At 37.2% G+C, this 26,307-nt stretch overlaps 1 protein-coding gene and 1 long non-coding RNA gene across 3 annotated transcripts in view; both read left to right on the forward strand.

The window, feature by feature from the left end:
• LOC144980750 (uncharacterized) overlaps window positions 1-6,770 on the forward strand; it is an 8,121-nt gene extending 1,351 nt beyond the window's left edge. Inside the window, exons 1-2 of one of the 2 annotated variants that reach the window (XR_013646948.1) lie at window positions 4,896-4,937; window positions 6,430-6,770. This is a non-coding gene — a long non-coding RNA (uncharacterized LOC144980750). Of the gene's footprint in view, window positions 1-4,895; window positions 4,938-6,429 lie in introns of those variants that run through there. The other variant, XR_013646949.1, reaches the window with a different exon arrangement.
• A 7,094-nt stretch (window positions 6,771-13,864) lies between these two features.
• On the forward strand, window positions 13,865-21,338 carry LOC144980751 (solute carrier family 22 member 4-like). Its single transcript, XM_078928504.1, has 2 exons — window positions 13,865-14,000; window positions 18,492-21,338. The coding sequence occupies exons 1-2, from the start codon at window positions 13,991-13,993 to the stop codon at window positions 20,150-20,152; spliced, it is 1,671 nt and encodes a 556-aa protein (XP_078784630.1). The 5' UTR covers window positions 13,865-13,990; the 3' UTR covers window positions 20,153-21,338.
• The last annotated feature ends 4,969 nt before the right edge of the window (window positions 21,339-26,307 follow it).

The following is a 26,307-nucleotide window of genomic DNA, read 5'->3' on the forward strand; positions in this document are numbered from 1 at the left end:
TTTGATGTCGTAGTCCCTCTTCGTCCTCTTGAGCTCAGTTCGGAGGGTGGTTCTCGCAGTCTCGTGGGCTATCTCTAACCCCTGCTGTAGAGAGTTGACATAATCTTCAGGAGACTGTGGGTTTGTACGTTTCCCTGGTATAACCAATTCCACCGGTGTGCTCAATTCCTTCCTAACATCAATTTGTTAAAGGCGTAGGTATGACAAGGAGGTTTCGTGGGCCTTCGTCTCTTCTGTATAAGGCTCCATCGATCAGGAAGAACAGGTTGCGGTGCACCCAGTAGAACTTTTCTTCCTGGCCGGACAACATCAAGTCCGACATTTCTGGGTCTGCTCCTAATTTCAGCCATAATAGCAGGTGGGTCATGTGATGATCATCCGACTGCAGCTTCCTGACATCCTCCATGTCAATGTTGTCAAGGCCAACTTGTGTCGAGTCGTCTTGTCTTACGACTTGTATTTTGTGTCCACCCTCATTGTAATATTCAACCCATTGACAATTGTGTCAGGGGACCTGAGGGGGACAGCACAGCTCACTCCTGACGTCGTCCGGGTAGAGTTGTTCGATCCTCTGATCTGTCGCACTTTGCGTCCACCCTCGTTTATGATATTCGACCCAGTGACAATTGTGTCAGGGGACCAGAGGGGGATAGTGCAGTTCCTTCCTGACGTCATTCGGGCAGTGTCGTCCAATCTTCTGAGCTGTGTCCTACATCCGCCCTCGTTTATAATATCCAACCCAGTGACAATTGTGTCAGGGGACCCGAGGGGGACGACGTTGTCTACTTCTGATTCAAAGGTTCCCCATCTCTCCTGTGTTCGGGTGCAATATGCGCATCCGCCACAAGGCAATTCTGATAACGCCTTGTGAGGACGGTAGTGTTGGCAAGTGTCCATCGTGGGAGGTCGAGATAAGGCATCAGCATTCATGTGCAGTGAACCAGAGCGGTGAACTATCCTCATGTTGTATTGACTGAGTTCTTCGATCCATCGGGCCAGTTGGCCCTCAATCCTCTTGAAGTTCATGAGCCAAGTAAGGCAGCGATGATCCGTTCATACAGTGAATTTGCTGCCTAAGAGGTAGTGACGGAAGTGATTGGTAAAGCGCACAATTGCAAGTAGCTCCTTCCTGGTAGTGCAATCGCGCCGCTGAAGGGGTGTTAGGGTGAAGCTCCCATATGCAATCACCTTCTCTTCCTCTTCTTGGATCTGAATCAACTCGGCTCCGATGGCGCAATCTGAAGCATCAGTATCGAGGATGAAGTGGCCTGTCGTAGTGGGAATGGCCAAGACCGTGGGGAAGTAAGGCGTAGCTTGATCTCCTCAAAGGCTGCCTGCTGCTCATCACCCCAGATGAAAATTTTCTTTCTCAGAAGTCGTGCGAGGGGTTCTGATATTCCGGCAAAATCCTTTACGAAGAAGCGGTGGTAATTAGCTAAGCCCAAAAACTTCTCCATTCCCTTAATGACGTAGGTGCTGGCCGATTCCGTACAGTGGCAATTGATTCCTCTGTCATAGACAACTGGTTTCTTCCTACCTTCCTACCAAGAAGTTTAGTTTCTTTCCTGAAGAGCTCACATTTCCTGGGTTTGAGCTTCAGCCGGAAGGCACGAAGTCTGGTGAACACTTCCCTCAAGTTGTTGAAGTGGTCCTGGAAGGACTTCCCCAGTACACAGATGTCGTCCAAGTAGGCCAAGACAGAGTTCCAGTGTAAGTCCTTCAAGACGAGGTCCATTACTCTGCTGTAGGTGCTATAGAATTGCAGAGTCCAAATGGCAGCTTGTTGAACTCAAATAGGCCCCTCCTCGTCCTGAATGCAGTCTAGATGGTGGGGCTTCTTTACATTTCTGCACTCTGGTGCTGGGTTCGAATCCCCACTGTCTCCTAGTGCCAAGGCTTCCTTATTTCTTATATCAGTAGTGGTCGACGGTATCGAAAGGGTCCTTGGGTTCTGGAGCATCAGTGAAGGTATCTTCCATTTTGGGCACCATGAGTGTAAATTAATAATTATTGGCTTCCTGAGGCTGCAGAGACTTCATAAACTTAACGATGTTCTTGGAACTACAGAAGTCTTTCTTGGTCATCTATACTCTCCTGATAGGGCAGGACGAACTGTCTGGCAGTCTGCCCAGAGACAATAATCCATGGGCTGCTCAAAAGAGCAGTAGTCCATTAGAATTTATTCACCATGATGATATTCACTGACACGATTATCCTAATCTTCTGAGAATAGACTATGGGAAACAGTGTCAGTAACAAAGAAGCAAATTATAGTGTAACCTCAAGGAACTATTACGCCATGCAAGCAATCAATGCAAGCTAAAAGCACAAAACAAAATCGAGCGGGCTTAAAGCCAAGTAATAAACTAGCACAAGCATGAAGCCAAAAACAATATAAATAGGCCAAGCTCATGCCAAAGCAAGCAAATGTAAAAATATAATATATGAAGCATTTGTATATAATAGAGTAAAGATCACAGAGTAATTTAATGATAACAACAATCTATACATCTTCACAATAAAACAATTGCTCCAGGTCGCGGTCATGGCCATGTCGTGCACCAACACTTCACTGACCCATGGTGTGCGACCTGAGCATAAACATCACAATCTGTATCATGTGATTCACTGAGAGTTAGGTCCTCCGACTCGAACCTTGGTCGCAACAGATAATGCACCAACATCCCTCTGCGCAGGCCACCAAGCTCGAGTGACCATCAAACTCAGTGAATCCAAACTATCATCAGATGGTTGCTTCTGAGTGGTCATCTCCACAGCTGCAGCCATGGTCAGGACATGCTCCGACATGTCACTGCACCATGCTGCTCAATCACAGTGGCCACTCGAAAGCAAACCTAGGTAACCAACACTATCTATTGGCTGGTCTGTCGCTCGAGGCCACAGCATGGTCAGGTCATGCTACAACATCTCGCTGCACCATGCTCTCCGACCTGAGTGACCTCCAACCAATAAAACCACAAAGCAATGATCAAAAATAACATGGGGTTGTTTATTGCAGGATAGTCGCTCCCTAGGCCGCAGCCATGGTCGGATCATGCTCCAACATCTCACCGCACCATGCTGCCTGGCCCGAGCGACCATCAAGCAACAAATAAAAAAATGAAGAAAAATTAATGTACAAATAATCATGTATGGTCTATTGAAAGATCGGCCACTCCTCAAGGCCGCAGCCATGGTCGGATCATGCTCCAACATCTCACCGCACCATGCTGCCTGGCCCGAGTGACCATCAAACAATAAATCAAAATTATACAAATACTAAATAAAAAATTAGGTATGGTCTATTGAAAGATAGGCCACTCCTCAAGGCCGCAGCCATGGTCGGGTCATGCTCCAACATCTCACCGCACCATGCTGCCCGGCCCGAGTAGCCATCAAACAATAAATCCAAACTATACAATACTAAATAAAAAATTAGGTATGGTCTATTGAAAGATGGGCCACTCCTCAAGGCCGCAGCCATGGTCGGATCATGCTCCAACATCTCACCGCACCATGCTGCCTGGCCCGAGTGACCATCAAACAATAAATCAAAATTATACTAAATATGAAAATAGGTACGGTCTGTTAAAAGATAGACCACTCCTCAAGGCTGCAGCCATGGTCGGATTATGCTCCAACATCTCACCGCACCATGCTGCCGGGCCCGAGTGATCATCAAACAACAAATCAAGAAAAAAAAACAGACTTAAAAAAAATAAAAATGAACCACACAAATCACCAAGGGATCCTCTCAGGAGAGGAAGGTGTGTGAAAGAAAAATAATAACTGATGATATATTATAATAAAATCAATAGAAAGTGTAACCACAATCACAATGTAGCACTGGACAAACAAAATCAAGTCAAGGACAGATCAGATCACAAGAACTCAACTAATCACAGTCATAAGCAGTAAACAAAGTCAAGTCAAGGACAAAGCAAATCACAAGAATACAACTATCACAGTCATAGGTAATAAACAAAGTCAAGTGCAGGACAAAGCAAATCACAAGAATTCACAATAAATTACCAAAGATATAAACTAATCACTAATCAGTTATAGGCAATAACAAAACAACAAAAAATATTTCCAGTAAAAAGAATAAAAAAGAAATCAAATGTAAAAAAAAAAAATTTTTTTTAAATCATGAAACATGACACCGTCCACAAGGTCACCAGACAGGTGTGACCTTGGAGTCAAGGACAAGGACGACCTTGACACGATCAAACAAAATTCACGAACTGAAATTCCCAACAACTGAAAGAAAAGGGAAGGGGGCGTGGTCATACCTATCACCAATATCACAGCACAGAATTCATTCAAGATTTAATATAAGAATTATAGTAGAAAATACATGATGAAAAATAACGAAGTATTCACACGGTAAAAATCAACGAAATTCGAAATCCCATTCAACGAAATACGACGGTAGGAAATAATAAAATGGATAATGTAAAAAGTAGAAAAAAGTTTTCGCTCGTGACGCCATTGTAGTAACTACCGTGATTGCCAGAACTCGGTATTCTGGCTGTAGGACTCCATGGCTAGGATGGGTCCAGATGGCCGGTGAATCACGGAATTACTGAGTTAAAAATATATATCAAATAGACAAAGTTATAGTTAGTATAAAAATATGGCTTACCCTGAATCTAGTTAGTCGTAATGGTAGATAGGTATGGTCGCAACAGATATGGTATGGTAGATAGTTTAGTGTAGAGCTTGAAGTGTGCAGTAGGTAGTCTGTAGGTAAGTGTAGTGTCCTATCGAGAGGTCCACTCGGCTTTATATGAGCCGGGTCAGCTCGGGACGAGGCAGAGCGGAAGTAGGAATGACCATTGCCAAGGTCACTAGCCGTACGATTGTTTACGGCTAGAGATCCCTACAATGTGATATGGGACGACTACATACAGCTGTCCTGTAGGATCTATTTATAGGTACGGTGATCTCTCTCTCTCTCTCTCTCTCTCTCTCTCTCTCTCTCTCTCTCTCTCTCTCTCTCTCCCCTCTCTCTCTCTCTCTCTTTCTTTCTTTCTTTCTTTCTCTCTTTCTCTTTCTCCCTCTCTCTCTCTCTCTCTCTCTCTCTCTCTCTCTCTCTCTCTCTCTCTCTCTCTCTCTCTCTCTCTCTCTCTATCTATCTATCTATCTATCTATCTATCTATCTCCCCCCCCCTCCAACCTTCCAATGCGGTACATATACATGCCCGTCCATGTTCTATATAATCACTATGTCCAGCTGTCCTGTAAGAACTATTTATAGGTAAGCTGACCATCTGTAGCTGAATATCTGCATCTATATATCCGTATAGAATTCGTAACCTTCTATTGTTAAATTATTTCTCTAGCTAAATGAAAATTCTGTGTCATATAAACACAGTTAACACGATTAAACAAACACATAAGCATCATATATTTACATAGAGCAGAATTTTATCACGGTGTCTTTAGCGTGAAACGGACAGTAGCAATTGCCTGCTACCGTTATGACAGGTCGCTAGTCTATCGCAAATTACTTCCGCCAGATCTTAAATACCCAGCTACCCAATCACTGCTGGGAAGATAGAAGGGGAGGGGGATCAGAAAATAAATTCGACTTCCTCCATGATCATCTCGGTCCCTTTGTGTGTGTGTAAGACAAATTGGAAGACATAATCAATGATAAACTTATTCCCCTTGTAGAGAAAAAGATTAAAGAGAATTATTTCCTGGGTGGGCTTCCTGACCTCCCATAGTGGGCAGGGAGGTACTTACTGTGTCTTCTATCCCCCTATATCTGTTTTTCAACTAGCTTCCTGTCTTTGTCTTGGAATGAGATTACTTGGTTTTGTCCTGGCCCTGGCCGGATACCCTAGCTGGGAAGGAAACAGTCAAATGTAAAGTTAGTTTTGGGAGATCATATTTTTTTTCCTTATAAGTCATCTCTTTGTTATGCATGGTATTATTTTGTTTACATGTTATATATATATATATATATATATATATATATATATATATATATATATATATATATATATATACATATATATATGATTTGTAAACATGTGAGTGTATTCCTCTTAGTGGGGACCTGTTTTTGTGTCTGGATGAGACTTATAGGCGATCCCAAACTAAGTACGTTGATAGTGTGCTCTTTGGAATCTACATCTGTTTCCTATTTGAACCAATTTCCCTATGTCTTACCTTTTCTTGGGTGCTTTAATTGTAATTCTAGAACTCTATCCCATTTTCTTCCTTTTTACTGGCGCTGATATAACCTAAATGCGTTGCAAGCGCCGTAAAACCCTTAAAAACAAAACACTAACAAATTGTAAGACATCATCAATTAGAAACATATTCCCCTAGTAGAGAAAATACGAAAAAGAATTATTTTTTTTTGGTTAAAAGCGGGTTTTTCTAATATTTTCTCTTTCTCTTTTATCCCATCTCCAGCAACTCGTTACAAACGTGTGTCAATCCAGCAGCCCTGACTACCAATTGCCGGAGACGTGTTGGGTGAAACCTTCGACAAATTGCATGTGCACATGTGTCCCTATGTTTAGATGTATAAATTAATGGTTTCAGGAAACAAAATTATGTAGTATTTATAAACATATGAAGAGCACAAGGGCTGGCTGGCGAGAGGACGAGAGACGCATGCGCACAACCAACATGACGTTCTCTCTCTAATAGCTTTTCCGCCGGTGACGTCACAGACTATGGGTGACGTCCAATCAAGGGACGCTACTCTTCCGCTAATCTCATTCCCTATAAAATAAAATTTGTTGAATGAACTATGGTTTGTTTTGTTATTTTTAAAATTGTCTTGTTGATTGTTTGTCTTATTTTTGTTTGGGGGGGGGGGGGGCTGATGTTTTGGTTTATATTTTGTCATTTGTTTTGTTTTTTTTTTATTGTGCGTGTTCTTTATAGAAGTTATATATTGTGAGGAAGGAGGGGGGGGGGGGGCGATTATTAAAATTAGTTTGTTTTTTTTTTGCTTTTTTTTTTCTTGGTTGGGGGGGGGGGGGGGGGCTTTTTGCTTATTTATTTGTTTATTTGTTTGTTTTGCCAAAATAAAAATAACTGTTTGTCAAATTGCTGCAAAAGAGTGAAAAATCGTGTTCCTTTACGTATGCCACAAAACGTATTGAATAGTTTGTGTGTAAAATAAATATGACATGACATCTATATGTGTGTCAGAATGATTGCACATCGTTTTATGCTGCGTTTTTATTTCCTCCGACTTTATTAAATCGAACCGAGCCATATGCTTAAAAGCCGAATTAAATATTAAACTGGTCACATATATAAACTGTTGTCATCAGCACCCTAAAATATGGTATCCATTCTCCTCAATAAATCGTATAAACTCAACACAAGTCTGATATTTCTGGCTATAAATTCAATTCTCAACATCTTAACCAACCCGACTTAATACCGTTTTGAGGCGAAGGGTATTATGGGGCAATGTGGGTCAGCGTTAGGGTCTTTGCTTCGTAGCCAAAAGGTACCGAGTTCGAGTACCCGCTGCGCTGTGTGGCCTGCCTATAGCAAGTCACCTCGCCCTAGCTTAATTTGCTGACGCCTGGGTTATTCCAGTATTTCCTTGGATTACACCCTCCACGGATTTAATTTACCATGCCCAGTGCGTTTCACATTGTTTCGTGTTTTCTCTCAGCAGGCCATATGGAACCATATTTCCATTTCATACTATAATGGTTGCCCCCTCTTTTTTTTTGTAAAATCACTCTTACAATATCCACCACTGTTTATAACCAAATGTTCATTTACACACGAGTCGAGTGAGGTAATGTATGTAAAGTGCCTTTACAAGGCCACAAGGTCAACATCAGAGTTTTCAACGAGCTCAGTCACCTATTCAGCCATTGACCTATAGTCTTTATTTACTCTGCAAAGATTGTAGGTCCCCCACTTGTAAGTATATAGGGAATGAGATAAGCGGAAGAGTAGCGTCCCTTGATTGGACGTCACCTTACAGAGAGAACGTCAACTTAAAGATCGCTAGGAAACTATTTAACTAACCGCGCGTTTTCACAGGAAGCGAGGACGAGAGACGCATGCGCGAACCATAATGACGTTCTCTCTCTAATAACTTCTTCGCCGGTGACGTCCAATCAAGGGACGCTACTCTTCCGCTAATCTCATTCCCTATTTATACATTTTCCCCCAGGAATCAATAAAGGGAATTTACCTTATTCTCGTTTGTGCGGCTTTAATGTGGTCTTGTGGTATGACACTCGCTTTCAGATCGGAAGATCCTGGGTTCGAGCATCGCTCGGTGCATAGTTCGTTGAGTCCTTGGAAAAGGCTCTTTACTCACATTCTCTCATGGTACTCAGGTGTAAAATAATTACCTGGTCGTTAACAGCGCTATCTCTGTCGTGTAAAAAAAAAAATGCAATATCTCCAACAGTCGTCATGTCTCGTTCTATAAAGAGTTCGAAGATGACGTCACTCAGGTCTTTGTCATTGTTTTTTTGCCATCCGCGTTTATGAGTAGTTCTCACTATTCTGTATTAGCCAGACTATAAACGTTCAAGGTTACACACAGTTGTGTGTGTTGGCGCCAGTTATACTTCCGGATGGCAATGTTGTGAACTTGTTAGACAAGCGCATACTATCTATATTATATTTCGTGCTGCTGTTGGTCAGCGACCCTTTCTTCAGCGTTTTGGGCACGCTTCCGGATGGCAATGTTGTGATGTAGCAGGCATACTTCTATATTAGTTGTGTGTGTGGTCAGTGACCCTTTCTTCAGCGTTTTGGGCACGCTTCCGGATGGCAATGTTGTGAACTTCTTAGACAAGCGCATACTATCTAAATCTATATTATGTTTTGTGCTGCTGTTGGTCAGCGACCCTTTCTTCAGAGTTCTGGGCACGTTTAGTTTTTCTCTCTTTATTATTTATAGATGATGAAGTTTTAAGACAAAAGAGACACGCTAGTGATAACATTAAAGTTTAAGTATAATGATGATGTGGCTGGCCTTGGCTTTCAATGGCCGTCACCGTTCTGACATTAATGCTACTTAGACCAATTAACTCACTCAACCCTAACACCGACTATATCCGTAGTTTACCCAGGTTACAGTCTATTTATTACATTTTTATGAGACAAATTATAGGCGTAGTATCAAAGATAATGTTTAATAGTTTTTACATGTTAATGATAGTTGAATAAAACTATCTATGTACATGCTCATTTTTAATACACTTTTTCCAATTTTGAAAAGTAGCAAAAACTTCTAGGATTGAGTGAGTTGAATAACCAGTTAACCGGCGGGAATCTGGAAAAAAACATGTATCTAAAGATTTGGCCAGAAACTCGTCCTTCAAATATCGATCGATTTAAATGAATCCCACCTAGTCTAAAACTCTCAAACCTGGGACCTCGCGAAGTCCTTTCTTAAAACTCCAGGTTTCAGAGTTTTTGCCAAGGTTGGGGTCATTTAGATCGATTGATATTTGAAGGACGAGTTTTCTGGCCAAATTTTTAAATACGTGTATTTCCAGAGTATGACAATTGGCTTGTAAAAGGCCATTGTATGGAATACATTACTGCCGTAGTCTGGTAAAACCCATATTTGAAAATTTGGCCAGAAAACTCGTCCTTCAAATATCGATCGATTTAAACGACCCTCATCTTGGCAAAAAAAAATAATCAAACCTGGGGTTTTAAGAAAGACTTCCCGAAGTCCCAGGTTTGAGAATTTTTGCCAAGATGAGGGTCATATAAATCGATCGATAGTTGAAGGACGAGTTTTCTGGCCAAATTTTCTTTATAAGGTAGTCGTGGAGGTTCTCTGAGAGGTCTGTAATAACAATGATATCATTATGGTAATGGCGGCTGTTGGTTGTGGTGGTGGTGTTGTGGTATTGGGGCTAGTGGGGGAGGGGGGGGGAAGGTTATGGGGGTGACCTGGAGGATGGGTGGTGAGTTATGGAGGTTGTGGTTTGATGATAATGATGATGATAATGATGATGATGATGATGATGATGATGATGATGATGATGATGATGATGATGATGATGATGATGATGACCATAAAGATGAAGAAGTCGAGGAGGAGGAGGAGGAAGATGGTGAGGATGGTGAGTCACTCAACTCTTTTTTGTTGCTTTTAGACACACACTTTGGTGATTAATTCTCACTAAATTATATCAATTATGCTATAGATAGAATGAAGATGACGTCACTCAAGCCTTTGTCATTGTATTTTGCCACCCGCGTTTGTGAGTAGGTAATACTAAACAAAATTAACCTGACTATAAACGTTTATGGTTAAACACAGTTTTGTGTGTGTTGGTCTGTTATACTTCCGGATGGCAATGTTATGAGCTTCTCAGCCAAGCGCATACTATCTATACCGTGGCCTTCGAAAACTCATGGCCTGACACTGAACAATAAATGACGTCAAAAGACTAGTCTTTGTCTATAAAAGAAAAACAGTGAGTTGTATTCAACAGTTCAACCAATGGGATCACTTTTTCCTCGACGACTGCTAAAGACAACTCACCAGGCGATCCACAAACCTAAAACTGAAGTCAAAATTTGGGTCTTAGTGGGTTTTAGTGTCAGGCTATAGATAGTATGCAGATGACGTCACTCAGGCCTTTGTTATTGTTTTTGCCATCCGCGTTTGTGAGTTGTTCTCACTAAACTGTATTAACCAGACTATAAAGGTTCATGGTTACACATAGTTTGTGTGTTGGTCCGTTATACTTCCGGATGGCAATGTTGTGAACTCCTTGGCCAAGCGCATTCTATCTATAGACAGTTCGAAGATGACGTCACTCAGGTCTTTTTTTTTTTTTTTGCCATCCGCGTTTATGAGTAATTCTCACTGAACTGTATTAACCTGACTATAAACGATCATGATGACACATAATTTTGTGTGTTGGCCAGTTATACTTCCGGGTGGCAATGTTGTGAACTTCTTAGCCAAGTGCATACTATCTATAAGGTAACGAGTTTCAAGTTTCAAGTTTATTCAATATTAGGCTTTCGCCAATAAATCAACAATTTGATGCCAACATACATGAAAGTGGAAAAAAAAGGTAAATGGAACCAAAAAATAAACTGATACACCACACAAAAATACACGAATGGTAATAACATCAATACGTTCAATAATATAATAATAATAATAATATGATGATAATAATAATAATAATAATAATAATAATAATAATAATGATAATAATAATAATAGTAATAATAATGATAATAATAATAATAATAATAATAATAATAATAATAATAATAATAATAATAATAATAATAATGATAATAATAGTAATAATAACAAGAAGAAGAAGAAGAAGAAGAAGAAGAAGAAGAAGAAGAAGAAGAAGAAGAAGAAGAAGAAGAAGAAGAAGAAGAAGAAGAAGAAGAAGAAGTAGAAGAAGAAGAAGAAGAAGAACAACAACAACAACAAGAATATCAATAATAATACACAATAATAATATTACCATAATCCCCACACCCAATCATCACCGTTACCACCACCACCATTACCATTATCACTACCACTATCACCATCACTTTTACATTTCCAATCAGTTTTTCTCATTTAAAAAAAAAAAAAATAAATAAATAAATAGATAAATAATAATAATAATAATAATAATAATAATAATAATAATAATAATAATAATAATAATAATAATAATAATAATAATAATAATAATAAAATATTGATACCCATCACAACAGACCTCCTCACTACCACGAAAATTCCCGTAGTACTACGGCTAAATCCCGGGCTGGATATAATAAAGGTTTTTAATTAAATGTCATTTCTTGAAAACGAAGTTCTGGTGCCAGAGCTATCACATAGAGTTAATATTTTTCCCCACGCATTATAAGGTCGCGACAGCTTTACTCACAAAATGTAAGGAACTGAAATCGAGAGTAAAAGAAAATTCTACAGAGCAATCTTTGCTTTGGATAAAGATTCACTATCTTGGATTTTTTACTATTGATGCATTGCGTTAAACCAAAAAGCTCACAACTTTCGCCAGCCGGATTAGACGTACCAACACACAAATCTATGCGTAACCTAGATCGTTTATGAATCGTATGAAACAGTTGACGTCGCTCAGGTCTTTGTTATTGTTTTTTGCCATCCGTGTTTATGAGTAATTCTCACTAAACTGTATTATCCAGAATATAAACGTTCAAGGTTACTCAGTTTTGTGTTTTGCTCCGTTATACTTCTGGATGGCAATGTTGTGAGCTTCTTAGCCAAGCGCATATACTATCTATAGATAGTTCGAAGATGACGTCACTCGGGTCTTTGTTATTGTTTTTTTGTCATCCACGTTCATGAGTAATGCTCACTGAACTGTATTAACCCGACTATAAACGTTCATGGATACACACAGTTTTGTGTGTTGGTCCGTTAAACTTCCGGATGGCAATGTTATGAGCTTCTTAGCCAAGCGCATACTATCTATAGCCTGACACTAAAACCCACTAAGACCCAAATTTTGACTTCAGTTTTAGGTTTGTGGATCGCCTGGTTAGTTGTCTTTCGCAGTCGTCGAGGAAAAAAGTGATCCCATTGGTTGAACTGTTGAATACAACTCACTGTTTTTCTTTTATGGACAAAGACTGGCCTTTTGACGTCATTTATTGGTCAGTGCGTAGCCAACATAACGATCGACTTTCGAAAAGTCCCAGGTTTGAGAGTCTTTGCCAAGATGAGGGTGATTTAAATCGATCGATATTTGAAGGACGAGTTTTCTGGCCAAAATTTTAAATATGGGTTGTTTTTTTTCCAAAGTACAGCAATGTTGTTGTGAAAACTGTTCACAGTGATGGTCATTGTAGTGTGTTGTGTGTATCGGGGTCGAATGAGTGAGTGTTCGTTACGTGACAAGAGTGTGTAGTTGGTGAGAGAGAGAGTTTTATATATAAATAAATGATCAGTTAGTAAGAGAGAATGAAGATAACGGAATGCTATGATGTAATATAAAGGCTTGAGGAAACAAAATGTTTTATTCCAATTGGATTCAGTAGTCTGATGTCACGCCACCCGGCAACGGCGGCCATCTTGGTTCTAAACAAAGAAAATCATTACTTTTTATTCTTCATGCTGGCTAGAACTGTTCATATGCCTTGTGATCAGAATGTGTAAAAGTCAAAACATGATCAAATGTATGTGTTTTTTTTTCCCTCTGGATACGCTTTTATGCTCGTCGGAGAAATATTTTATACGGGCGTCCGCCATTGTTCCGATAGTTTAGAGCCATTGTTACTAAGTTACCATGCGTCATTAGGAAGGAAGTGACGTTACGACTGTTGAAGAGTATTCAAGTTGTTGTTCTTTATCATTCAAATGTCGAGTTTATTGTTTATTATTCCTAATCTACATCAAGTGAATGAATTATGAATTTTAAACGGACTATCTATAATCGCTCATAATTGTGACCCTTCGCCTCAAAACGGTATTAAGTCGGGTTGGTTAAGGTGTTGAAAATTGAATGTATAGCCAGAAATATCAGACTTGTGTTGAGTTTGTATGTTTCATTGAGGAGAATGGATACCATATTGCTGGGTGCTAATGCGAACAATTTATATTTTTGACCAGTTTAACATTTAATTCGGCTTTTTAAGCATCTGGTTCGTTTCGACATCATACCGTTTTGAGACGATGGGTCCCAAGTTCTATCCGGACTCGTTTTGTGTGGTCCATAATATTTCAATAGCTCCAGACTATTCTAATGGTACGCACACGATACTTAATTTGACCTTCTATAAAACATTGTTGAAATAATAATGATCCATCCATCCAATCGACCCATCAGGCTAATAAGGGTAGGTAATTACTGCAATGATGTAGCTAGACATTAAAATCGTCTCGTTGTGTGGATAGACAGACACAGGGATATTATCAAATGTTGTTGTTTTGGCTGGTGGAAAAGCTTGGAAATTCGTTACAGAAGAACAGATTATGATATAAAAGGGTTGACGTTTTCTTTCAAAGATGGAGACTGGTAAGTGGATGAATTTAGCTTAATCATTTGTCTAGAATTGTCTATAATTGTCCATCTGTCTGTATTTGTCTATTTTTGTCTATCTGTCTGTATTTGTCTATATTTGTCTATCTGTCTGTATTTGTCTATATTTGTCTATATTTGTCTATATTTGTCTATCTGTCTGTGTTTGTCTATATTTGTCTATATTTGTCCATCTGTCTGTATTTATCTCTATTTGTCTATATAAATTGTCTGTATTTGTTTACATGTTTCTAGATTTGTCTGTATTTGTCGATATGTGTCTATATTTGCCTGTAATTGTCTATAAATGTCTAAATTTGTCTATACGTGTCTATATATGTCTATATGTGTCTATATTTGTCTATATGTGTCTATATCCGTCTATATGTGTCTATATATGTCTATATTTGTAATCATTTGTCTATATGTGTCTATAATTGTCTATATTTGTCTAGAAATATCTGTATTTATCTATATAAGTCTATATATGTCTATATTTGTCTATACTTGCCTATATTTTACCATGTTTGTATTTTGTTTTCAATTTATATTTTTATTTTTAGTTTTAGTTTTGTTCATTTGTTTTCTTATCCCTATGCTTTTTTAATTGTTATTGTTTTTCTGATACCTTTATCAATCCTTCAATAATAAAATATAATAATAATATAATATAATAATAAATAATAATAATAATAATAATAATAATAATAATAATAATAATAATATAATAATAATAATAATAATAATAATTAATAATAATAATAATAATAATAGTAATAATATAATAATAATAATAATAATAATAATAATAATAGTAATAATAATAATAATGATAATAATGATAATAATAATAATAATAAGAATAATAATAATAATAATAATAATAATAATAATATATATATAATAATGATAATAATGATGATAATAATAATGATAATGATAATAATGATAATGATAATATGATAATGATATGATGATAATGATAATGATATATGATAATGATAATAATAATAATAATAATAATAATAATAATAATAATAATAAATAATAAATATAATAATAATAATAATAATAACAGTAATAATAATAATATAATAATAATAATATAATAAATAATAATAATAATAATAATATAATAATAATAAATAATAATAATAATAATAATAATAATAATAATAATAATAATAATAATAATAATATAATAAATAATAATAATAATAATATAATAAATAATATTATTTTTCTGACCCCTGTCACCAGCAGTGATTGGGTAGCTGGATTCTTAAAATCTGGCGGAAAGTACTTCTGCTGTCACTCGCATCTAAAGGGTAGCAAGCAATTGTTATTGTCAATTTCACGCTATAGAAACGGGGATAAAAACTCCGGCTCTATGGGCCCCAAATATATCTGAAGGCCTACTTTTGTTTTTGTTTCACTTTACACAAGCGCATGGAAAAGACATCATGAAATAATGCACCACCAATGAAGGTCAAAGTTCAATCCAACTGCTTTTGTTTGACAAGGCGTTCAGTCTCATTACCATGAGCCGCCGTCAATTTTGTGCTCACCAAATTGGAGTCTAGCTACATGTATCTACAGAGAAAAAATGTGACCCTTCGTCTCAAAACGGTATTAAGTCGGGTTGGTTAAGATGTTGAAAATTGAATTTATAGCCAGAAATATCAGACTTGTGGTGAGTTTGTATGTTTTATTGAGGAGAATGGATACCATATTTTAGGGTGCTAATGCCATTAATTTATATTTTTGACCAGTTTTAACATTTAATTCGGCTTCTAAGCATCTGGTTCTTTCCGACATAATACCGTTTTGAGACGATGGGTCACAAATTATTGTTTGGGATGTTTTGTTTTTTAATCTTCTTGTATTTCTCTTTCTTGTGCGACTATGTGATCTAGTGGTATGACATTCGCTTTCGGATCGGAAGGTCCTGGGTTCCAGCCTCGCTCGGCGCATAGTTGAGTCCAATTCTCACCCTACTCAGGTGTAAAATGAGTACCTGGCCGTAAATAGCGTTGTCTCTGTAATATCGCCTAACAGGCGTCACGTCTCGTTATACATGTTACGTGTTGCTGTTGGAACTTTTATATAGCGCAATGTCCACTAAACGTGCTCAAATCGCTTTACAAAGGGTCCCTGTCAACAGCGACATTTAACATGAAGGACGGGACATGACGCCTGTTAGGCGATATTACAATTTTTCCGGACAGAGACAACGCTGTTAACGCTGTAGTTTATTGCGACGTAGTACTGTTTTGAGGCGAGGCGTCATCTATGGAACCTATCGCCTCAGAACTGTATCATTCCGTGGTGAATAAGATGCTTTGAGAGGGTCACGATAGCTCAGATGGTAGAGCACTCGCTTCACAGACAATCGGATGGAGATTAAACCCGGTGAAGTCCAGATTTTTTAATGTTTTGATCCAACCTGCCCACCCAGCTGTGGTTGGGTCACTGGGTTTGTTGGGTTTTTTTAGTACTTCGGGAAAGACCAGAGTCCTATCCAAGGGTAGCAAGCAATTGCTATTGTCAGTTTAACGCTACTGAAACAGGTCTAAACTCCGGCTTCTGGCCAAAAGGGATCGATTTCGGTAACTTTGTGTGTGAAGCATGAAGCGAGTGCTCTACCCACTGAGCTATCGGGACCCCCATTACCCTAATCACTCTGTATAATATTATTATGAAGGTCATGCATGCATTGTGGCCAAAATGAAAACAGTGACGTTTTGTGACCAAATTGTACAAAGGCCTTTTGTGGCCAAATTGAAAACCATGGCGTTTTGTGGCCAAAATGAAAACCATGGCGTTTTATGGCCAAATTGAAAACAATGACGCTTTGTTGCCAAATTGAAAACCATGGCGTATTATGACCAAATTGAAAACCATGACGTTTTGTGGCCAAAATGAAAACCATTGCGTTTTGTGGCCAAATTGAAAACAATGACGCTTTGTGGCCAAATTGAAAATAATGACGTTTGTGGCCAAATTAAAAACAGTGAGGTTTTAAGACTAAATTTATAAATTGTTTTCTTATTGTACAACGCTATTAAGATATGCAAAAGCTACTTTAATATTACCGTACTCTTGAAAAACACATATTTAGAAATTTGGTCAGAAAACTTGTCCTTCAAATATCGATCAATTTTAATGACCCTCATCTTGGTAAAAGCTCTCAAATTAAGGACTTCGCGAAGTCCCAAGTTTGAAAGTGTTTGCCAAGATGAGGGTCATTTAAATCGATCGATATAATTTGAAGGACGAGTTTTCTGACCAAATTTCTGAATATGTGTTTTTCAAGAGTACGGCGGCATAGGTTGTATTGTTAAATAGCATGATGGCGTATAAGATTTTCCACGATAATTATTTCCATTTATTTGACATCATCAACATTCCACACAAGCAATTTGGAAAAGTAGACAACTGGAAATTGATTAGAAAAAATAATATAGGGTCTGGAGAAGTGCTAGAGGATTATTTATCATGTATATAAATATCTTTATTATTCTTTATTCTTTAGATGTCCATCATAAATAACCATAAGGCATTTGATTGGTTCGAACTTGTTTTATTTACCACTTGTTAGTTTCATTCAAACCTCACAATGATGGGCATCTAAAGAATAAAGAATAATAAAGATATTACATAAATGATAAATCATCCTCTAAGTGCCAGCAGATGAAAACAGAAAATAAAAAGTCACGGGGTCAGTTCCAAACTCAGGATCCAATTGACACGACACCCTCCGCCTGGCCGGCAGAGAGAGAGAGAGAGAGAGAGAGAGAGAGAGAGAGAGAGAGAGAGAGAGAGAGAGAGAGGACAGCGAGAGGTCGCACAACCGACTGCGCTATCCGCTCCACTCCACACTTTTCTGAATTTCATACAACTAAATTCCTCCTTTGACTCACAGGACATGGGAAATTGGAGATTGAATTTATTTAATGTCGCTCGGCTCTTCGTTGTTGTTTTTAGACAGCCAGTTGGGGATTAGTTCTCACTAAATTCTCGCAATTAGACTATAAATGTTTCTATGCTACATGTTTGTGTTGAGAATATTATTAAGCTTAAATGCTGGTCAACTAACTTCGCGCGATTTGTGTGTGTTAACCCCGTGAGTTCAAGAAGTCGGGGAGAGTGGCTCAAGATTGACATAGAGTTTGAAACGACTTTTTGGGGGGTCGTGGATAGGTCATACGGCAGAGTCACGATCTCCCCGGCCAGGCGGAGTTGTACCAGTAAGGTCGCGGGTTCGAGCCCCCATCACCGCCGCGAAGTTTGTATTCTCTGTTGTCTTCTGACATTTTCCTACTCACTTCAATTCTTGTTACTATAAATGTTTAAAATTACACATAGTTGTGTGTGTTGGTAGAATAGGTGAAGATTTTACATAAACGCATAGCATCAATACTCTCGGTTTATTTAAACATTAATTTTTTTAAAATCTTCAATGTCATCATTTTTTTTTTCTAACAGGAACAAAAATGACCAGCGATGACCTCATCCAAGACCTTGGCGGGTGTGGTCGTTTTCAAATCCTCTTCAGCATCCTGCCTTACCTCGTCCAAATTCCCAGCGCCTTTTCCACCCTCTTCATGACCTTTGGCTCCTACAACCCCGGATGGAGATGTCAAGAGTTCAAAACCAAAAACGACAGCTTCTACATGCACACCAAACTCGACCTTGAAAGGCAAAAACTGATCGAGGCGAACTTGACCCAAAGTGTTGAAGACTTGGGCTACATCACCGACTCGTGTCGTGGATTCGAATGGTGTAAGAACCTGGAGTTCGATCCCCGAGCATCTACTGTCGTAACTCAATGGGGGTTGGGGTGCGATCGGGAATGGAAGATTTCCCTGATCATCACGTTACAAATGTGTGGAGGGATGGTGGCCGGACTGCTGATCGGGTCCTTCGGGGACAAGTTTGGGAGAAAACCGACTCTGTACAGTCTCTTACTGACGCATATCGGATTGAACGTTGCTTGTATGTATTCCGTGAACGTCGAGACGTTTATAGCTCTCAGGTTTTTCATCGGCGCCAATGATGTTCTGCTGCATAGATTACCCTTGGCGTATATTCTGGAAGTGGTTCCTACAAAATGGAGGGTCATCGTCGGCGGGGTGCCCGTTTGGACAGTTGGAGGCATCCTGTTCGCAGTGTCGGCCATGTTGACGCAGGATTGGTTCCAGATGAGTTTGATTATTGCTTTGTTAAGTCTGGCGTGTTTCCTGCCCGTGTTCTGGGTGCCTGAAAGTTTCAGATGGCTGGCTGTGAAGGGGAAAACTGAAAGCTTGTTGGAATCAGGTGAAAAAATTGCAGTTATGAATAAAACGAAACTAGATCATGCTCAATGCAGGTCCTTAATAAAAGATGAAGAATCTGAAGGAGACGGAGTAAAGACGAAAACATCTGGATTTGTAGATTTGTTTCGTAAAGGGCACGCGTCGTATGCTTTGATTTTAGGGTTTTCTATCATGTGTGCCGACATGTTGTACTTCGCCTCTCATTTCGGAGCGTCCTTTTTGAGAGGAAATGTTTACATAAATTTGATTCTTCTGTCGTGCTTGGAATTGCCTGCCAATTTGATAGCCATGTTTCTGCCTAATCTAATCGGTAGAAAATTCACAATCACAATCGCCATGATGTTTCAGGCTTTTTGTCTTTTCGGTGCCGTGGCGATAGAGTTGATTCTGGGTAAAGATCCGGACGATTATAGTATCGTTGTCCTCGTGATGATCGGCAAAGTCGGTACTTGTGTAGGTGGTATCGTATTGAATGTATTCATACTCGAGATTTACCCGACTTTGATCAGAAGCACGGCCAGCGGTTACAGTGGAGTGATGGGCATGGTTGGGGCGATGTTGGCGCCGTTCGTCGTGGCTCGGGACAGGAGTGAAGTCTATATCTGTTACCTTATCATGTCTGTGGTGGCCACGATCTGTAGCTGTATGGTTTTGATGGTCCCTGAGACCAAGGGAAAACCTTTGCCGGATACGTGGGGGGAGTTAAAAGGGATGGAGGATGAGGAAGAGGAAGAGGAGGATGATAGTACAGAGGTGGAGAAAGATGAGGTGGTAGATTTTCGGGAGAAATGCTTTGTAAAACTGAATGAAGCTGAAGAGACAAGGATATAAAACTATAATTTTTATTATTCCAGCCCTCTCATTGGAAAACCCTATCATTTCTGAGTAAATACGTAATCTTTGAATAATGCTTTGAACGCGTCGAATAAAAATTTTATTCAACGATTGCAGAATATTTTCGCACATTTTATTGGTGTGAAATTAGATGTAAAAGACAGCTGACTGGTAATTATAAATAATCTTTTGGTGCGCATGAATACAAATCCACCGTTTTTAGATTTGGGTCAAATTGGATTCAATAGTCTGATGTCAAATCGCCCAGCAACGGCGAGCAGCGTGGTTCTAAACAAAGAAAATCGGTACTTTTTATTCTTCATGCTGGCTAGAACTTTTCATATGTCATGTGATCAGAATGTATAAAAGTCAAAACATAATCATATTTATAATGTTTTTCTCCTCTGGATACACTTTTATGCTCGTCTTAGAAATATTTCATAAGTGCCTCCGCCATTGTTCCGATAGTTTAGAGCCAGTTACTAAGTTACTATGCGTCATTACGGGGGAAGTGACGTCATGACTGTTGAAGCGTATTGTCATTCAAGCAGATGGAGAAAGATACCCAATAGGTGAAAAGAAGTAAGAATACCGAGTCATTTTGAATTTTGTTACAAGGTATCTAATAATCTTACTTGGAGTGGTAGAATAAACGTATTCTTTCATTTCTTTGTAATTATTAAACTCGTTTTATTTTTTATTGGGCACGATAAAAAAAACTCGTTTAATAAAATACAAAGAAATGAAAGAATCGTCTATTATTCTATAAGTGGTATGAGTATATTTATCTATTTACCTATAATATATAACTGCTCATTTACATATTATTTTTCTATTTAATATTTATTTATCTATATATCTTTCTATAAGTGTTCATTTACATATTTTATATTCATTTGTGATTGTATTTTGAGGAAACGTGTGAAGCGGTTAATGAAATCTGGAAATTGAGATGATAAATAAGGTAGAGAGAGAGAGAGAGAGAGAGAGAGAGAGAGAGAGAGAGAGTGTGTGAGTGTGTGTGTGTGTGTGTGTGTGTGTCAGACAGAGATAGGAGGGGGAAGAGGAGGAGGAGAAGAAAGAATGAGAAATGGGGAAAGAAAGAAAGGTTAGCGAGATAGAGAGAATGAGAATGAAAGGGAAAGAAAGAGATAATGGGCAGAGATAGGTAGAGAGATAGAAAGAGAGAAAGAACGAGACGGAGAGAAAGAGAGATGGGGGTGGGGATAGAGAAAGACAGTGCAGAAGAGACAAAATAGAGGAGTGGGGGGTTGGGGGGGGGGGGGGAACAAGACAAGATTTGTATGAACACATGACTGATATGAAATCATCAGAGCGTATGTATGCAGGCTGTAATTGGAGCCATCAACTAACGACGTAATGTAGTCAATTGTATTATCTATCTATTGTGATATTTATAACTCTATACTATGCTAGTGTTTCAATTGTTAAAAACAATATGGGTAACTGGAAAAATATGGGTATGAAAATTATTATTATCGTGTTCTATCACAAAATGCCTTTTTGCCTTTTTTTTAAACAGCCCATTTATTTTCAGGTCTGATATTCAAATTGAAGAGATAACGGTGATGAAGACACAGACAGTCAGTATATCGTTTCGTTTGCTGGGTTGGGTTTTTTTTTCTCTCCATAAGCAAGACATTGGCCTCTATTGCTCACCTTGCATCTCTGCAATGCGGCCAACGCCTGAGTTATCTCGGTATCGAGACCTGGGTGGGGATCCTGACCTCCCATAGTGGGCAGGGAAGTACTTGCTGTGTCTTCTATCCCCCTATATCTGTTTTCCAACTTGCTTTCTGTCTGTCTTGGAAAGAGATTACTTGGTTTTGTCCTGGCCTGATTCCTAGCTGGGAGGGAAACAGTCAAATGCATAGTTATTGTTTTGGGAGATGATATTTTTTTCCTTGTAAATCATCTCTCTGTTATGTATTATTATTATGTTTATTATTTTTAATGTATAATGTAAGCATTTGAGTGTATTCCTCTTTGTTGGATTGTGTGCTTGTGTCCGGATGAGACTTATAAGTGATCTCAAACTAAGTACATTGATGGTTTGCTCTTGGAATCTGCATCTGATCCCTATTTAATCCCAGTTCCCCTTTGTCTTACTTTCTCTTGGGTGCTTTAATTGTAATTCTAGAACTTTTTACTATCCCATTTTCTTCCTTTTTACTGGCGCTGATATAACGTAAATGTGTTGCAAGCGCCGTAAAACCCTTAAAAACAAGAACAATCGGTATCGAGGCATCCCTTATTGATACTATGCGTTTAGCCAATATACTCACAATATCCGTCATATATTATAACGTACCAACATACAAAACTATGTGTAGTAACCTTGCACGTTGTAGACCATATTTTGCTAAAGAAATTAATAATCGCAAGATCTTATCTACTGCTATTGTGATTGAGTGATAATAAATGTATTTTTGTGTTAGTTGGGTCCGAAGTTTTGGGGAAAATCCTGAAAATGGCTGGTTGGTAAGGAGAGAGTTAAGTAAGAATTGCACTATATAAATGCTCATATGGGCCACGAACGACGTGCATTTATTTGCAGGTCTGATAATCCAAATTATTACGGGCTCATTGTTGTAATGGAAATACTCTCAAACCAACACAAGACATTGCCCATCATTACCAAAATGTTAAAACAAGCCCGTGATTGCGTCCTGTTATCAGACCTGCAAATATGTGTACGTCGCTCATTCATAATAGATAGAACGGAATTGATGTCACTCAGCTCTTTGTTTTTGTTTTGTTGCCAGCCATTTTTATGATTAGTTCTCACTAAATTCTATTAATCAGACTATAAACGTTTAAGGTTACAAATAGTTTTGTGTGTTGGCACATTGTATCAGATGTTGTGAGTAAATTACCTAAGGGCAGAGCATCAATATAGCAGACATTTTCTGACCAAAAATGAACATAAGGCGTTCTGTCGTTTTATGACGGGCATTTTTCACAAATTAATGACATGGTTTTTTTTCTGTTGTAACAGATGGATGTTAGGAAATTATACATAAAGTAGGTTAGTTGTAATATTATGCTGGTAATTAATGATTTTGAAGCGAAAATTATACTATAAAATCTTACTCACATTCTCAAAACTGTATGAATCAGAAATATAATCAATATTATTATTATTATTATCATTATTACCATTATTGTCACTATTATTATTATTCTGGGTGGGGTTCCTGACCTCCCATAGTGGGCAGGGAGGTACATACTGTGTCTTCTATCCCCCTATTTCTGTTTTCCAGCATGCTTTCTGTCTTTGTCTTGGAATGAGATTACTTGGTTTTGTCCTGGCCCTGGCCTAAAACCCTGGGTGGAAGTGGAAGGGAAACAAATGTATTGTTAGTTCTGGGAGATGATATTTTTTTCCCTTGTAAATCATTCTGTTTTCTTTATGCACTGTATTATGTTTTGTTTATGTATTATATATGATTTGTAAACATTTGAGTGTATTCCTCTTAGTCTTAGTGGGGACCTGTGCTTGTGTCTAGATGAGACTTTTAGGAGATCTCAAACTAAGTACCCTGATAGTGAGCTCTTGGAATCTACATTTGTTCCCTATTTGAACCAATTCCCCTTTGTCTGCCTTATTCTTGGATGCTTTAATTGTAATTCTAAAACTTTTTACTATCCCCTTTTCTTCCTTTTTACTGGCACTGATATGACCTTAATGTGTTGCAAGCGCCGAAAAACCCTTAATAACATTATTATTATTATTATTATTATTATTATTATTATTATTATTATTATTATTATTATTATTATTATTATTATTATTATTATTATTATGGGTGGGAAAAAGTCAAATGTATAGTTAGAGTTTAGGGAGATGATATTTTTTTCTTGTAAATCATCTGTTATGGATTGTTAGTTATGTATTCTGTAAACATTTGAGTATGTTCCTCTTTGTGGGATTCTGTGCTGGTATCTGGATGAGACTTTAAGGCAATCTCAAACTAAGTACACTGATAGTGTGCTCTTGGAATCTTCATCTGTTCCCTATTTGTACCATTCCCCTATGTCTTACTTTTTCTTCAAGCCCTTTTAATTGTAAATCTAAAATATTTTTAATATCCAATTTTCTTCCTTTTTACTGGCGCTGATATAACCTAAATGTGTTATAAGCGCCGTAAAAAAAAACAACTTAAAAACAGACAAACAAACAAACAAACAAACAAACAAAGCCACATCATCAACTCAAACTCAAACTCATGATAAATTTCAGATGCATTTTAATCGATACAACTCATTAAAGTAAAACAATCGTTTGTTATCTTTTAATTTGTTAAATAAATACATTCCGTACGTCAGAGGATTACAAAGAAAGGAAAAGAAACCCAGTGGTGATGAACACACAATGTATCAATAATACATGACAAAATGACACCTTCGCATCATACATAGTGACATGGAAATATCGTCACTTAAGAATACAATCATTGAAAGAAACACACGCAGATACTGGCATCATCATCATCATCATCATCATCATCATCATCATCATCATCATCATCATCATCATCATCACGGTAGTGATAATAATAATAATAATAATAATAATAATAATAATAATAATAATAATAATATAATAATAATAATAATAATAATAATAATAATAATATAATAATAATAATAATAATAATAATAATAATAATAATAATAATAATAATAATAATAATAATAATAATAATAATAGCAATAATAATAATAGTAATAATAGCAATAATAATAATAGCAATAATAATAATAATAATAGCAATAATAATAATAATAGCAATAATATAATAATAGAATAATAATAATAATCAATAATAAATAGCAATAATTATATAATAATAATAATATAATAGCAATAATAATAATAATAATAGCAATAATAATAATAATAATAATAATAATAATAATAATAATAATAATATTCCTAGAGAAAATAAAACACAACAAACCAACAGATCACTTTTTACAAAGACAGAATAACGAGCCTAAAAGTAAAAGAATCAACACCAAAAACGGGTAGTATATAATAAAGAAACAAAAAAAGCTCATAAAAGGAAACACAAAATGAAACAAAATACGATTCTTAAAAATCTAAACTATATAAATAAATATACATAGATAAATTAAATTTTGATTCTCCTAGTATGAGATTTTTGAGTATGAGCTTTTTGAGTCAATAAATATTCCACACATCTTTAAACACAAACCAATTAACACACACATAATATAAACAAAGACAAGAGTCAACAGTGTGGTTTGTTTACAACCCTGGACCTTTCCATATCGGTAAACAGGCAAACAAACAATTTAAAAAAAACAGAAAACAAGACAAAACACTTTAATTATTTTAATTTTCATTTTGGCCGGTAAAAGTCTTTACGCCACATACCGATTGATTGCCTAATACTAATACGTTTTTCAACACAGCTAAAACTTTCAAAAGTCAGATTTAAACGAAATCTTGGACTTGGTATTGGGGGGGGGGGGGGGGGGGGGGCAGGCAATTTTTTAAAATTTTAATTTTTCAAAATAAAAATAATTGTTTCTTTTTTTTTAATTAAAAAAATATTTTTATTTCTATTTTTAAAAGTTTATTCTGATCAAAGTCTATTCTGATTAAAGTTTATTCTGATCAACCGATATGTAAAGAAGTAAAAATTGTGGCCAAAATGAAAAAAAAAACCTCAGTAAAAGTGTTTTGCTGAAAATATGTGAGCCATATCAACACAAGAGACGCCTTCATAATTCCTATATTGGACATTTATAATCACCACAAATAATTATTCCTGGAGCCTAAGAAGAAAAAGGTCGTTCATTTGATTCGGTTCATAATATTAACAATTCTATAAATAATATTCATCGCGTTGCAAAAAAAAAAAAAAAATAGATTGATTCAAATAATATAAATCAACAGGTATGTGTGAAAAATATTGCAACATCAGTTCATTTGAACGTTAATATCAGTCGTTTTGCAAAGCAAGGATTACACACGTCAAATTTCGATTTACAACAAGTAACGTCAAGTCGTTTACACACAAGCGATTTTACAACAGTCAAATCTTTTACACACTTCAAGTCGATTTTCACGTCAAGTCGTTTTAACAACGTCAAGTCGT

Source organism: Berghia stephanieae, chromosome 10 (genome assembly GCF_034508935.2).
Source record: "Berghia stephanieae isolate SIO BIC M18660-M18661 chromosome 10, UCSD_Bste_1.3, whole genome shotgun sequence".
Taxonomy (NCBI): domain Eukaryota; kingdom Metazoa; phylum Mollusca; class Gastropoda; order Nudibranchia; family Aeolidiidae; genus Berghia; species Berghia stephanieae.